Below are 12161 nucleotides of genomic sequence, written 5' to 3' on the forward strand. Positions count from 1 at the left end.
CTCTTAGCACCAACTCTTGAAGCAAATTTTTATGTCACTCTCTGACATAAGCCATTGCAAATTGTGCTTTCATTCACATGAAAGTTCTTTTTGGCTCAACTGAAAAATTATCATTTGTGGAACAAACGCTTGGTTTTTCACTATGGTAGCCTGGAACCTGTGGAGACTCTTTATGGAGATATCCGTTTGATATTTATTCAACATCTGCTGTGCCCCCAACACTGTTGGATTCTTCTAGCCCAAATTCTTAGAGGACAGGGACCATGGATTATTTCTTTTTGCAATCCTCATGTCGAGTGTGGTACATAGAACATGGCAAGGGCTCAGCAAGTTTGCTGAATGACAAGAAACAGGGACATAGCGGTACCTGCTTTCTGGGGACTTATAAGCTTATAAGAACCAAAGCAATTTCCTTTGAATGCATTTGTAGCCTGGAAGCACATTAGGACCTTATTTCTCTTTAACTTGGTTATTTTTTTAATCTCTATTTTTTAAAAATTGAAGTATAGTTGATTTGGAGAAGGAAATGGCAACCAGTTCCAGTATTCTCACCTGGGAAATGCCATGGACAGAGGAGCCTGGCGAGTTACAGTCCATGGGGTCATAAAAGAGTCGGACACAACTTAGCAACTAAAGAACATAATTGATTTACAGTGTTTCAAGTGTACAGCAAAGTGATTCAGTTATACATACACACACACATATATATTCTTTTTCAGATTCTTTTCCAGCATAGGTTATTGCCATATATTGAATACGATTCCTTGTGCTATATAGTAGGTCCTTGTTGTTTATCTGATTTATATATAGTAGTGTGTATCTGTTAATTCCAATTTCCTAATTTATCCTCCTCTCCTTTTCCCTTTGGTAACCATAAGTTTGTTTTCTGTCTATGAGTCTAGTTCTGTTTTGTAAATAAGATCATTTATATTGTATTTTAGGTTCCACATGTAAGTGGAATCCACATATAAGTGATAGCATATGATATTTGTCTTTCTCTGTCCAACTTACTTATTATGATAATCTCTAAGTCCATCCATGTTGCTGGAAATGGCATTATTTCATCTTTTTATGGCCAAATAATATTCCAATAATATATATATATTCCAATAATATATATATATATATATATATCTTCTTATAACATTCATCTGTTGATGACATTTGTGTTTCTTCCATGTCTTGGCTGTTTAAATGCTACAAGCATTGGAATGCACGTATCTTTTTGAATTAGAGATTTCTCTGGATATATGCCCAGGAGTGGGTTTCTGTGTCAAACGGTAATTCTAGTTTTTTAAGGACCCTCCATACTGTTCTCCAAATTAGGTATTTTTAAAACTAACTTATACTATGGATCTTGGCCACTGAAACTAGCTCACAGCCACTTCTTATGGTATGAAATGGTAGAGTATGTACCAATTACTTACCTTATTAGGTTTCTGTTTAACTTTTTGTTGGGTTAAAATAAATCTCACGTGCCCAGAGAAGAGGGAGATAAATAACATTAATGCTGAGGTGCATATTGTGTCCAAATTGATTCTAAGTAACCGCACAGGAAACTAAGGGATGAATTTGCACTGTGCCCACCAGCTCGCAGTTCTAGAACTTGAAACACAAACTGCTGGAAGTTCTTGACACTAAAGAAAGGAATTGGCCAATTTCCAAGAGAAACTCTGAGAAATAATGGATTAAAAAATTTTTTTTAATTAATTAATTTTTGGCTGTGCTGGGCCTTCACTGCTTTTTGTGGACTTTCTTTAGTTGTAGTGAGTGGGGTCTACTCTTCGTTGCAATGCTCCGGCTTCTCATTGTATGGTGTCTCTTGCCGCCTTGTGAGGGCTCTAGGGTACACGGGCTTCAGTAGCTGTGCACATGGGCTTAGTTGCTCCTTGGCATGTGGAGTTTTCCTGGACCAGGGATCAAACCCATGTCCCCTGCACTGGCAGGTGAATTCTTAACCACTGTGCCACCAGGGAAGTCCCAAGAAATGTGGATTATTAATGGTGCTATCAGAGTTGTAATTGATGTTCATAGAAACCAACTTGAACCACGTTGTCGTAAGGCTAGTGGTAGGGGTGAAAACTAGTTACTCTGGGAACTGCCTGTCTTATTATTAAATTACCTGAATATTAATAAGTGATTTGCTCTGATGGATGTTCCCTCCAGGTCTCTATGGAGAGTGACTTTAGTCCAGGTCTTCAGAGTTGTTGCCGATGTAGCAAAGCCACGGGCATGCTTCTTATTGGGGGTGTGTCTGTATGCTCTCCCTTGGTTACAGAATTTACCCCGTGAATCTTTCATGGACTGGGAGTTTGCTAGCTGGTTGGGGTACAGAGAAGTGTGCAGACAACAATTAGAAGACCAACCAGTAGTTTCTTCTGTGGTTCTTACTGATGTAGAGAACAAACTAGAGCTGCCAGGGCAGTCTGTTTTGATGTAAGACTGAAATAGCCCTTCAACATTGGCTTCATCGGACAGAGATGATGACGGATGTACCAGATGAAGAGAATAAATCCCATGATTTAAAGACAGAGAAGTAGTCCAGGTGTTGTGAGAGGAGGCAGACATATGATCTTGACACTGCCATTAAAGGGATGCATGAGACCCCATAAACGAGGAACTTACTCCAGGTTCTTGGTTTGGATTTTTACTTTGCCTCCAGACTTTGCATTATTGTTAAGCAAGAGAAACGATCTGAAGGCTATGTTCTTTGAAGTTTAGATTTTACTGCAGCTTGGACTGGAGGCTGAATAGGTTGGAGTGAGGAAGACTTCCCTGGAGTTTTCTGTAATAAATATTTAAGTGTGACATCAGAGAGGGATAGAAAGAGCGGGTTAGAGAAATACCATACAAACAGACAAACCTTATTAGATAGTAGAGCAGGGAAAGTAAATTCATTCAACACACTGCTTTTTTTTTTTTTTTAGTTGAAGTATAGTCAATTTACAGTGTTAGTTAATTTCTGCTGTACAGCAATGTGATTGTTATACATATATATAGATTCTTTCTTTAAATATTCTTTTCCATTGTGGTTTATCACAGGATATTGAATGAGGTTCCCTGTGCTATATAGTAGACTTTGTTGTTTATCCATTCATACATGATTGCTTACATCTGCTAACCCCAACCTCCCACTCCAGCCCTCCTCCAGCCCCCTCCTCTTGGCAGCCACAAGTCTGTTCTCTATGTCAGTGAGTCTGTTTCTATTCCACAGATAGGTTTCCTTTGTGTTGTATTTTAGATTTCACATATAAACAACACATAGTTTTAAGCACTTGATTATTTTGGAGTAATCTTTTTCTGGTAGGAGGCTGGAATCACAGACAAAGATAGAGAAATTTGGAAGGGAAGCCCATTTTCTGGGCTCGGGTGGTGGGAGCTATTATTGTGTTGCATGTGAATCCATATTGATAGCACAGCTCCCAACTGGAAATGTCCCAGAGACATTCACAGGGACTTGTCCTCACAGCCACACGTGCTGACTTGATGGACGTACTGGCCCCCCCTCCCGCTAAGGACAGAATAGGTCCTGTTACAGCTTTGCAGCAACCTGTTGTATCTGCATTTCTGAAAACTGTGTCACCTTTTGCCTATTAAGTCATTATCATTCTTCACATAGAAACTTTTCACACTCATCTAATGTTTAACCCTCTGACCTCAGAGACTTCATTCATTAAGCACTTGCTGTTTACTTTCTGTGGATATGGCATCTGGTGGTCAAGCGCATAAGCCGGGTGGGGGCTGCGAGCTTCCTGGGACATTCCACACCAGGCCCTGCTCAGGCTTCAGGTGTTCAGTCAGCCTCTTGCTAACTACCTCTGTCACTGCCTCTACCCGCCCCTTAAACTGGCCTTGTCTGGAACAGAGTGCGTCGGAGGTTCCTCCCCCACCCTCCTGGGCTTACTTTCTCCCCACTTTCCTCTGGATTCCTTGCAGTCCTGGGCCCCTGCACTCAATCCGACTGGCATCCTGGCCCCTGAGCTTGTCTCATTCTAGAAGATCTTCACGTGCCACGAAAACAGAGAGCAGATCCTATCCCTCTTCTGTCCAAGTTTTCACTCTTCTCCAGGGAAGGCGGGATTAGCCTGAAGTGTTCAGAGGCCCAGGCAAGACTCTGTGAGCACAGCACACACTCACTCTCCAACCACTCCTTAGGCTCCGCACCTATTCCCCCCATATCCACTGAGCAAATTTCTCTTTCTCCTCTCACTGACGAGCACCTCGGCTTTCAGGCCTGCCTTCTGAGGGCCACTTTCCTTAGGCAGCCCACCCAGCTCTGCCACAGGTGTTAGGTATCTTGGCAGTGGCCAGTCCACTGTTAGCTGGGGAGCCCTCAGAAGACACCATGATCATTCATCCTAATGCACTTTCCCACCTCTGGTAATCTTTAGCTCTTAAGGCTCAAAAATTATCTGAATCCATGGTTGGAAAGGCTACAAAGAAACCAATTTTCTTGAGCCTCTATCTCTGGCCCTTCCACCTCTGCTGCTGCTGCTGCAGCTGCTAAGTCGCTTCAGTCGTGTCTGACTCTGTGCCACCCCATAGACGGCAGCCCACCAGGCTCCACCATCCCTGGGATTCTCCAGGCAAGAATACTGCAGTGGGTTGCAATTTCCTTCTCCAGTGCATGAAAGGGAAAAGTGAAAGTGAAGTTGCTCAGTCGTGTCCGACCCTTAGTGACCCCATGGACTGTAGCCTACCAGGCTCCTCCATCCATGGGATTTTCCAGGCAAGAGTACTGGAGTGGGGTGCCATTGCCTTCTCCACCACCTCTGCTGGTGGTCTGCAGTTCTTTCAGAAAGCAGTTTAGCAGATTTTAGCCTTGAAATGTTCATCGTGGGCTTCCCCGGTGGCTCAGTGATCAAGAATCTGCCTGCCAATGCAGGAGACACAGGTTCGATGCCTCATCTGGGAAGACCTCACCTGCTGCAGAGCAACTAAGCACGTGCACCACAACTACTGAGCCTCCGCTCCACAATGAGAGAAGCCACCACAATGAGAAGCCTGCACATCGCAACTAGAGTGTAGCCCCTGCTCACTGCAGCTAGAGAAAAGCCAGTGCAACAATGAAGACCACACATGGCCAAAAAAACAAAAATTTAATACTGAGACCTAATAATAGGAAAAAACTCAGTACTGAGAAATGTGCATTGTGTTGTTCTTTACAATAGCAAACATGATTAGGATGTCCAGTGAAAGGGAAATGGTTACAGTTGACATTTCCAACAAATGATCTCTGGGTATGAATAATACAAGACTATGTGAAGTAGAAAAGAAAGAAAAATCTGATCCAAAATTGTTAGGTAACATGACCACAAATATATAAAAAGTAATTGGGAAAAACCCTGATGCTGGGAAAGACTGAAGGCAGGAAGAGAAGGGGGCAACAGAGGATGAGATGGTTGGATGGCATTGTTGATGCAATGGACATGAGTTTGAGCAAACTCTGGGAGACAGAGGACAGGGAAGCGTGGGTGCTACAGTCCATGGGGCTGCAAAGAGTCAAACATGACTTAGCATCTGAACAACAACAACAACATAAAGAGTGCAAAGGAGAAAAACTGAGGGAGGTGTCAAGAAATTATCTTTGTGAATGTAGAGGAGAGTTTTGAGTAACAATTTGCAATGCATGGTATCCCAGGTGCCCTAAAGTGAATGTTAATCATAACAATGGCAACAACAATGTCTTCAACAAAACCAGCTAACTAGATAACTTCTCTACTTCGTTGGCTAGTATATCTCAGACTACTTTTGGTCTCCCTCCTCCACAGTTTGAAAATCTGAACACGGTTGCTGAGTGTCTGTTTTCTCTGGTCAACGGTGATGACATGTATGCGACCTTTGCTCACATCCAGCAGAAGAGCCACTTGGTGTGGCTGTTCAGTCGCTTGTATTTATATTCCTTCATCAGCCTTTTCATATACATGATTCTCAGCCTTTTCATTGCACTTATTACAGACTCTTATGACACCATTAAGGTAAGCAGTTATCATTATTTCCTACCAAAAACTACTGAAAATTCTGTATAGATTGGAACATAGGAAAATACTATAGTTTTTTAGTTACTTAAAATACTATAGTTTTACTTAGATTTTTGAGGTTTTTTTAGAAAAGAAACTTTTTAGAAGGTGGAGATTCATTTTAAATATGCATTTAGGACATTGTGCTTGGTGCCGATTGGGGTGGACTGGTTTGGAGGTGTAGTGGGAAAGAGAAAGGAAAAGGGTAAAGATGGGCTTGCTAAGTCACTTCAGTTATGTCTGACTCTTAGCAACGCTATGGACTATAACCCGCCAGGCTCCCCTGTCCATGGGATTCTCCAGGCAAGAACACTGGAGTGGGCTGTCATACCCTCCTTCAGCGGATCTTCCCGACCCAGGGATCGAACCCCCGTCTCCTGCATTGCAGGCAGATTTTTTACCACTGAGCCACAGGGGAAGCCCGTAAGGATGGGCTGAATTTGCTAAATCAGGTAGTTGGGCTGTGGATCTTAGCACTTACAGGCATACCTGCCTGTCCTGGAACTTCGGCTTTGAGTGCTAAGTCTCAGTGATAAGGGGTGACCGTCTTCCTGACAGCTGTCCACATGTGGGCACACCTCAAACGCTGGCTGCCACTCGTGTGATGCAGGTTTCCTGTAAGTCACCAAGTCTAAGGCTTCTGTGGCTGTTTAGCTTCCTACCTTCCTAAGCTACCCAGTGGACCCTGTGTCCTTTCAGACTGGGTCCATCTAACTGATCTGTAGCTTGAAGGAAGTTCTGTAGCTTCAGGCGGTGGTGTCTCCGCAGCAGGTGGTCATGCTTGGAGCCAGCACTCTGTTTGGGGCCAACATCTGAGCAACCAGGGATTCCATGTCCATGTCCTGTGGCGTTGTCCTCTTCTCAGACTATCCCAGAAGAAGCCAGTCCGTTGGAAATACTCCTGAGCATTTTGTGCAGAAGGAGACACATGTTCCCGTAGGAACGGGTTCCTGCAGGGGGGCTGGCCGTGGGGGCAGGAGCCAGGCCTGCTCGGTGTGGGTGCTGTCCTTGGATGTGGCAGTGTCCGCATGAGGGTGCCAAGCCTTGGTGACCTGGTGGATGATCTCACTGAACATGCGGGGAGGGGTCTCTCAGAGTCTCTGTGTCTTCTTGGAGGAACCTACTGCTTCCTACCTCACTAAGCGACTGGCTTCTATAAAACTTCCCAGCCCAACTCCACATGGGCAGTGTGGGGAAGGGGAGGTTTCTCCTGGGCTTGCAGTGAACACGAAAGCTTTAGACTGCTATTTCCTTCACTCCTTTATTTAACATGCCTCTAGGCTTCTTTGGTGGCTCAATGGTGAAGAATCCCCCTGCCAGTGCAGGAGATGGGGTTTCCATCCCTGGGTCAGAAAGATCTCCTGGTGAAAGAAATGCCAACCCACTCCAGTGTTCTTGCCTGGGAAATCCCATGGACAGAGGAGCCTGGCAGGCTACAGTCCACGGGGTCGCAAGAGTCAGACACGGCTTAGCAACTAAACCAGAACAACAACCCTTTCCCCACTAAGGCTTGCTTTCTGAAATTTTCCTCTGAATGGCTCTCTGTTCCCATGGTGGCCCTGGCTTGGCTTTCAAGGGACCCAGAGATTGATTGATTATTGTTAATATCAGTTCTTGGATCCAAGCTTGCAACGTGGGAGAGTTTTATTTTAGCAGCGGTGGGTTTGGTTCGTTGACAAAGGGAGCAATTTCTTATGCTGTATAAATAAGGTAACCACATTGTGTACTTTTTAAAGAAATACCAACAGAATGGGTTTCCTGCCACGGATCTTCAGGAATTCCTAAAGGAGTGTAGTAGCAAAGAGAAGTGTCAGGAAGAGTCACCAGCTTTCCTGTCCAGCATCTGCTGTCTGAGGAGGTCAGTATTGTATCGAGTCAGGTCTCCATGCTCCCAGGATGAGATGCTCTGTTGCCTTAACAGAGTCCTCCCAGGGCAAACACTGCACTCAGAAATCAGCTGATAGGAAACAATGCAACCCTCCTTTCTTTCCTCCCACTGCACTTGGCTTTAGAAATCTGTTGTTTCTTATAAAACAAGGTACAAAGGTACATGACATGGTTGGAATCTCTTGGGAATGTTAAAGCGTGTTATGAGAAGGCATGAACTATGTCCCTGAAGTCAAGAGGGTGGGCTGGCCACAAGAAGAGGTCAGAATCCTTCATTTACAGGTGTAGCTCCAGGAATGTCAAAGATGTTTTCCCCTTTTCACAACTGGTGGTACAAGTAACCTTCCTTGAGCAGAGCAGAATATCTGCTTGAGAGGGGCTCTGCGTGTCCTTGGCTGCAAACACAAATCAGTTGATCAATGGCTCTTTGCTCACTATTCATCGGGGCACTTACATAAATAGTCCGGACCTCAGTGGCAAAGCCTCCACACAGTGGGTTGGGGACTAGAATGGGGGACACATGAGGATAATCTTCTTAATTTGTTAGCTAGAAGCATCCCCGATTCATGTCTTTTGAGAAGCATTCGCTAAACCAGAGTCCTGAAGGAAGAGGAAGAACATAATTGCTACTTAAAATCACAGGATGTATTTTTCATTAATCAATTCATACTACATCTTGGGATTTGAAATGGTATGATGGAGCACTTCTAAATAATGTCTAGTAAATATGAAATGAGATCTTCTGAGAAGAGTTAAGTTTTTACAATCACATTTTATCCTCTCAGAGCATTAAAGTGTTGCCATGGAAGCAGGGATAAAGGGAAATTAATTTTCTTAATAGGCAGCTGCCTCCTAAGGGGTACCTTACATAAGGTACCTTTTATAATTAGAAAGTTGCTTTTCTAATATGTAGTTAACCATAAATTAAAAAAAAAATCATCTCAGAATGTGAAATAGTTGTGAACACTGGACAGGAATGGATAGGCTTTTGGTGCTTGATTTTTGGACCTTGGTTTGTACCAGAAAAAGCCCCAGAGGGTTGTTAGATGATTTCTCGTGCAGCCATTTGAAACAAGTGAAAGATTTAAAGAGTGAACTGCAGGACTGATTGATAAAATTGAGTCTGGCTGGTGAGAACAGGGCAACATCAGCAGGCAGTTTCCCCTAAGATGAACTAAGGCTTGTGGAGAAGGTGTGTCTGGTGCGAAGAAGAGTCTGCTCATCGTGAGCAATGAGAGAATTAATAGAACAAGAGGGCCAACCAAAGGAAACCAAGTGAAGAACTAGGATGTTGAAAGTTTTGAAAAAAGAGGAGATCAAAAACAGAAACAGAAGTGGCTGTTACCAAAGATGGCCATGGGTGACGTCAGCTTGATCAGTTTTAGCTGAATAATCGGATCAAAGCCTGGAACCCAGGGGGATCTGGCTGGACCCTGCATAGAAACCATGAAGGTCATAGGGTCTAATGAAGGAAATGGGTTGTACTGAGGCCTTGGAACAAGTGATGGTTTTGAAATCATCAAAAATTAAATACACCTGGATGTGTTTAACAGCTGGAAACTTAAGAATGAAATAAAATTGAGGAAGGTAACTTAATTCTATGAGTCTAGGACTCATTTTATGACTGGAGAGCACATGTTGGAGAAGAACCATAAAGGCATTACAAGTATTGGTGTCTGGGTCCCTCTCCAGTGCCCATGCCAGGCAACCCAAGTATCACAGCCCTGCCTCCTGCAGAGCATGGCCAGGTTGCTCTTCTTCAACCAAAGCAGCCCAGCAACCACCACAGACTCATTCTCTCTTGAATAATTGACAGAGGCTCTAGCCTGATGGTCAGAACAGCTGGGTTTTCATTTTGGATCCTGCCAATTACTGAATGTGTCCCATGACCTTTCCTAAGCCTCTGGGTCCCTCTGTGGTATCATCAGGTTGGGACAAGTAGCCTCTGCATCCTCTTCTGGTTCTGTGGGGAGGTATGCTTCTAGTCTGGTTCCCTGGAGAGGTGTGCTGGTTTGAGAAGATGCAGTTAATCTTTCCCCTTCTCTACCATAGTGAAGGAGGAAAATCTGCAGTTCTAGCCATGGAGATAGAGGGTGGACAGCTCCTCAAAATTGCCAGAAGCATCTAGTCAAACCCCAAATAATGTAAATTGTCCTTAAGTTTTCTTCCACTTATATGTTGCACTCAGCATGTCAGTAACTTATGTATGCCTACATGATGGAGCATGTATTCCTGTTCTATCTCAAAGAGTTTTAACTTATTGCTCTCTTTTCTCTACTTCTCCCCCTTTCTGTTATAGGAATAGAAGTGATGACCACTTGATACTAATTAACTAAAATCCTCCTGCTGAGATGATCAAGTTTCAGGTCTCCATACTGAATGACAATGGAGAGGGTCCCCAAATGGCTTGGACCAGCACTTCCAAAAATACCGATTGTGGATGGGGAAAGAGGACTGACTGTCAGCTGGCTGAATAGAACTGAAGTTCCAAAGTTCCTTTTTATAAACTTGAATGATGAAGAACAGACCACAGTCACCTCCTGGGCATTAGTGTCATATAGCAGTGACAGTGAAATTCTGTCTTGGTCTTTTAAATTATGATGTCATATTTCAAAGTGTGTAAAACAATGGTATTTAAAGCCATGTATTTAAAGATGTGAGTTTATCATCAAATACGGGTTTGTCTTAAAAGAGATTCCTGGGTTAGAAGACATTTATTAGTCCATGATCTGCACAAAACAGAAACTGGTTGCAATACCAACTTAGAAACTCAAAGCTGGAGAACTATTAAGCCATGTAAAGATTACACATAAATCAACAAAAAGACCTCTTGGAGTGGACATTTCTTGGCCTATGTTTTCCTATGGTCTTCTCAGAATGATCTGAAGAAACTGTTGGTAAAGTCAGTGGGAAGAATTGGAAAACAAAGTCATTTGGACACCTTGTCACTTGTGCTCCTTGTTGATTGTACACCCATGACATGTGGACATTATACTACAGCCGTGGTCACTCATTTTAACACCTGAACTCCCCTGTGGTGGGAATTTACCCTTGTCAAGCAAGGAAGGTGGTGTTTTTTTCCAAAATAAATTAAATTTATTTTTATCATAACATATGGAACTATTGGGCTTCCCTGGTGGCTCAGACAGTAAAGAATCTGCAACATGAGAGACCTGGGTTTGATCCCTGGGTTGGGAAGATCGCCTGGAGAAGGGAACAGCTACCCACTCCAGTATCCTTGCCTGGAGAATTCCATGGACAGAGGCGCCTGGCAGGCTACAGTCCATGGGGTCACAAAGAGTCAGACACAACTGAGGTCTATACACAAAATACTTTGCTAAACTTATCATTTTAGTTATAAACTTCTTTACTTACAAAAAAAAAAATGTTGAGTTACATTCAACTTTTTAATTAAAGACTATTTAACCCATGGTTCTAGGGTCATCCCCATGCAGAATCAGTGTGCAATTAGATCACTTATTCACCCTGAATATACCCCCAATACATCATTTACCTCTGAATAGAATTGCTATTAATGCCTTTTATACAATTTGAATTGAAGATTAATGATAGTCTTCCATGCTCATGTTTTTCTTTCATTGGCTTTCATGTTTCCTTTTATTTCTTTTCCCTCCAGCTGAACAAAACACTTTTAGGAAGAAAAATCTTTTTTCAAGGTTACCCTGTGTCTGTGGAAACATTGTTTTCTTTCTTTTTAATGATTTTAAACAATTGTCACCTTGACAACTCTATTATCTGTTTGGATTTTATTGAACAATATTTTCTTATAACTCTGCTAATAGACATATCCGGGACAAACCATTTTCTCTCCTTCCCTAGGCTTCCACTTGGAGAATTCACTGTGAAAGTTAGGAGACTCATTCTTTCCGCCTCTTGGTTTTGTTATGGGATCCCAGTTCTTATAGAACATACCTCCGTGGCTTGCAGTGACTCCCTCAAAGCCTGATGTAACATTCTTAGGCCTATTGACTTGGGCTGGTAAGAAAAGGTCATGGGTGACTTTTACTTCATTGAACTACTAATTTTTTTCAAGGTACTGTTTCTTAACATTTACCTAGTGAAAAATTCAAATCACATCTCTATCAACTTACTATCTGGTCTTCAAAAGGGATTGCTCACTTTCTTAAAAGCAGTGAAGGAGATAGAGGGGCTAGTTTTAGGAATTAATAAATATTTATGATAATGACTTGAGATTAAGATCACTTCATGCATAGATTTAGTTCATACATGAAC

General features: G+C 42.8%; 1 protein-coding gene across 2 annotated transcripts in view; it reads left to right on the forward strand.

The window, feature by feature from the left end:
• The window catches only part of MCOLN2 (mucolipin TRP cation channel 2), a 61013-nt gene extending 49354 nt beyond the window's left edge, over positions 1 to 11659 (forward strand). For both annotated transcript variants that reach the window (XM_081490059.1, XM_081490060.1), the window contains exons 12-14: positions 5772 to 5978; positions 7757 to 7878; positions 10207 to 11659. In XM_081490059.1, the coding sequence (XP_081346185.1) occupies positions 5772 to 5978; positions 7757 to 7878; positions 10207 to 10243 (366 nt within the window). In that variant the 3' untranslated portion in view covers positions 10244 to 11659. The remainder of the gene's footprint in view (positions 1 to 5771; positions 5979 to 7756; positions 7879 to 10206) is intronic.
• Positions 11660 to 12161: the final 502 nt, after the last annotated feature.

Source organism: Giraffa tippelskirchi, chromosome 5 (genome assembly GCF_054371585.1).
Source record: "Giraffa tippelskirchi isolate mGirTip1 chromosome 5, T2T-mGirTip1v1.2.pri, whole genome shotgun sequence".
Taxonomy (NCBI): Eukaryota; Metazoa; Chordata; class Mammalia; order Artiodactyla; family Giraffidae; genus Giraffa; species Giraffa tippelskirchi.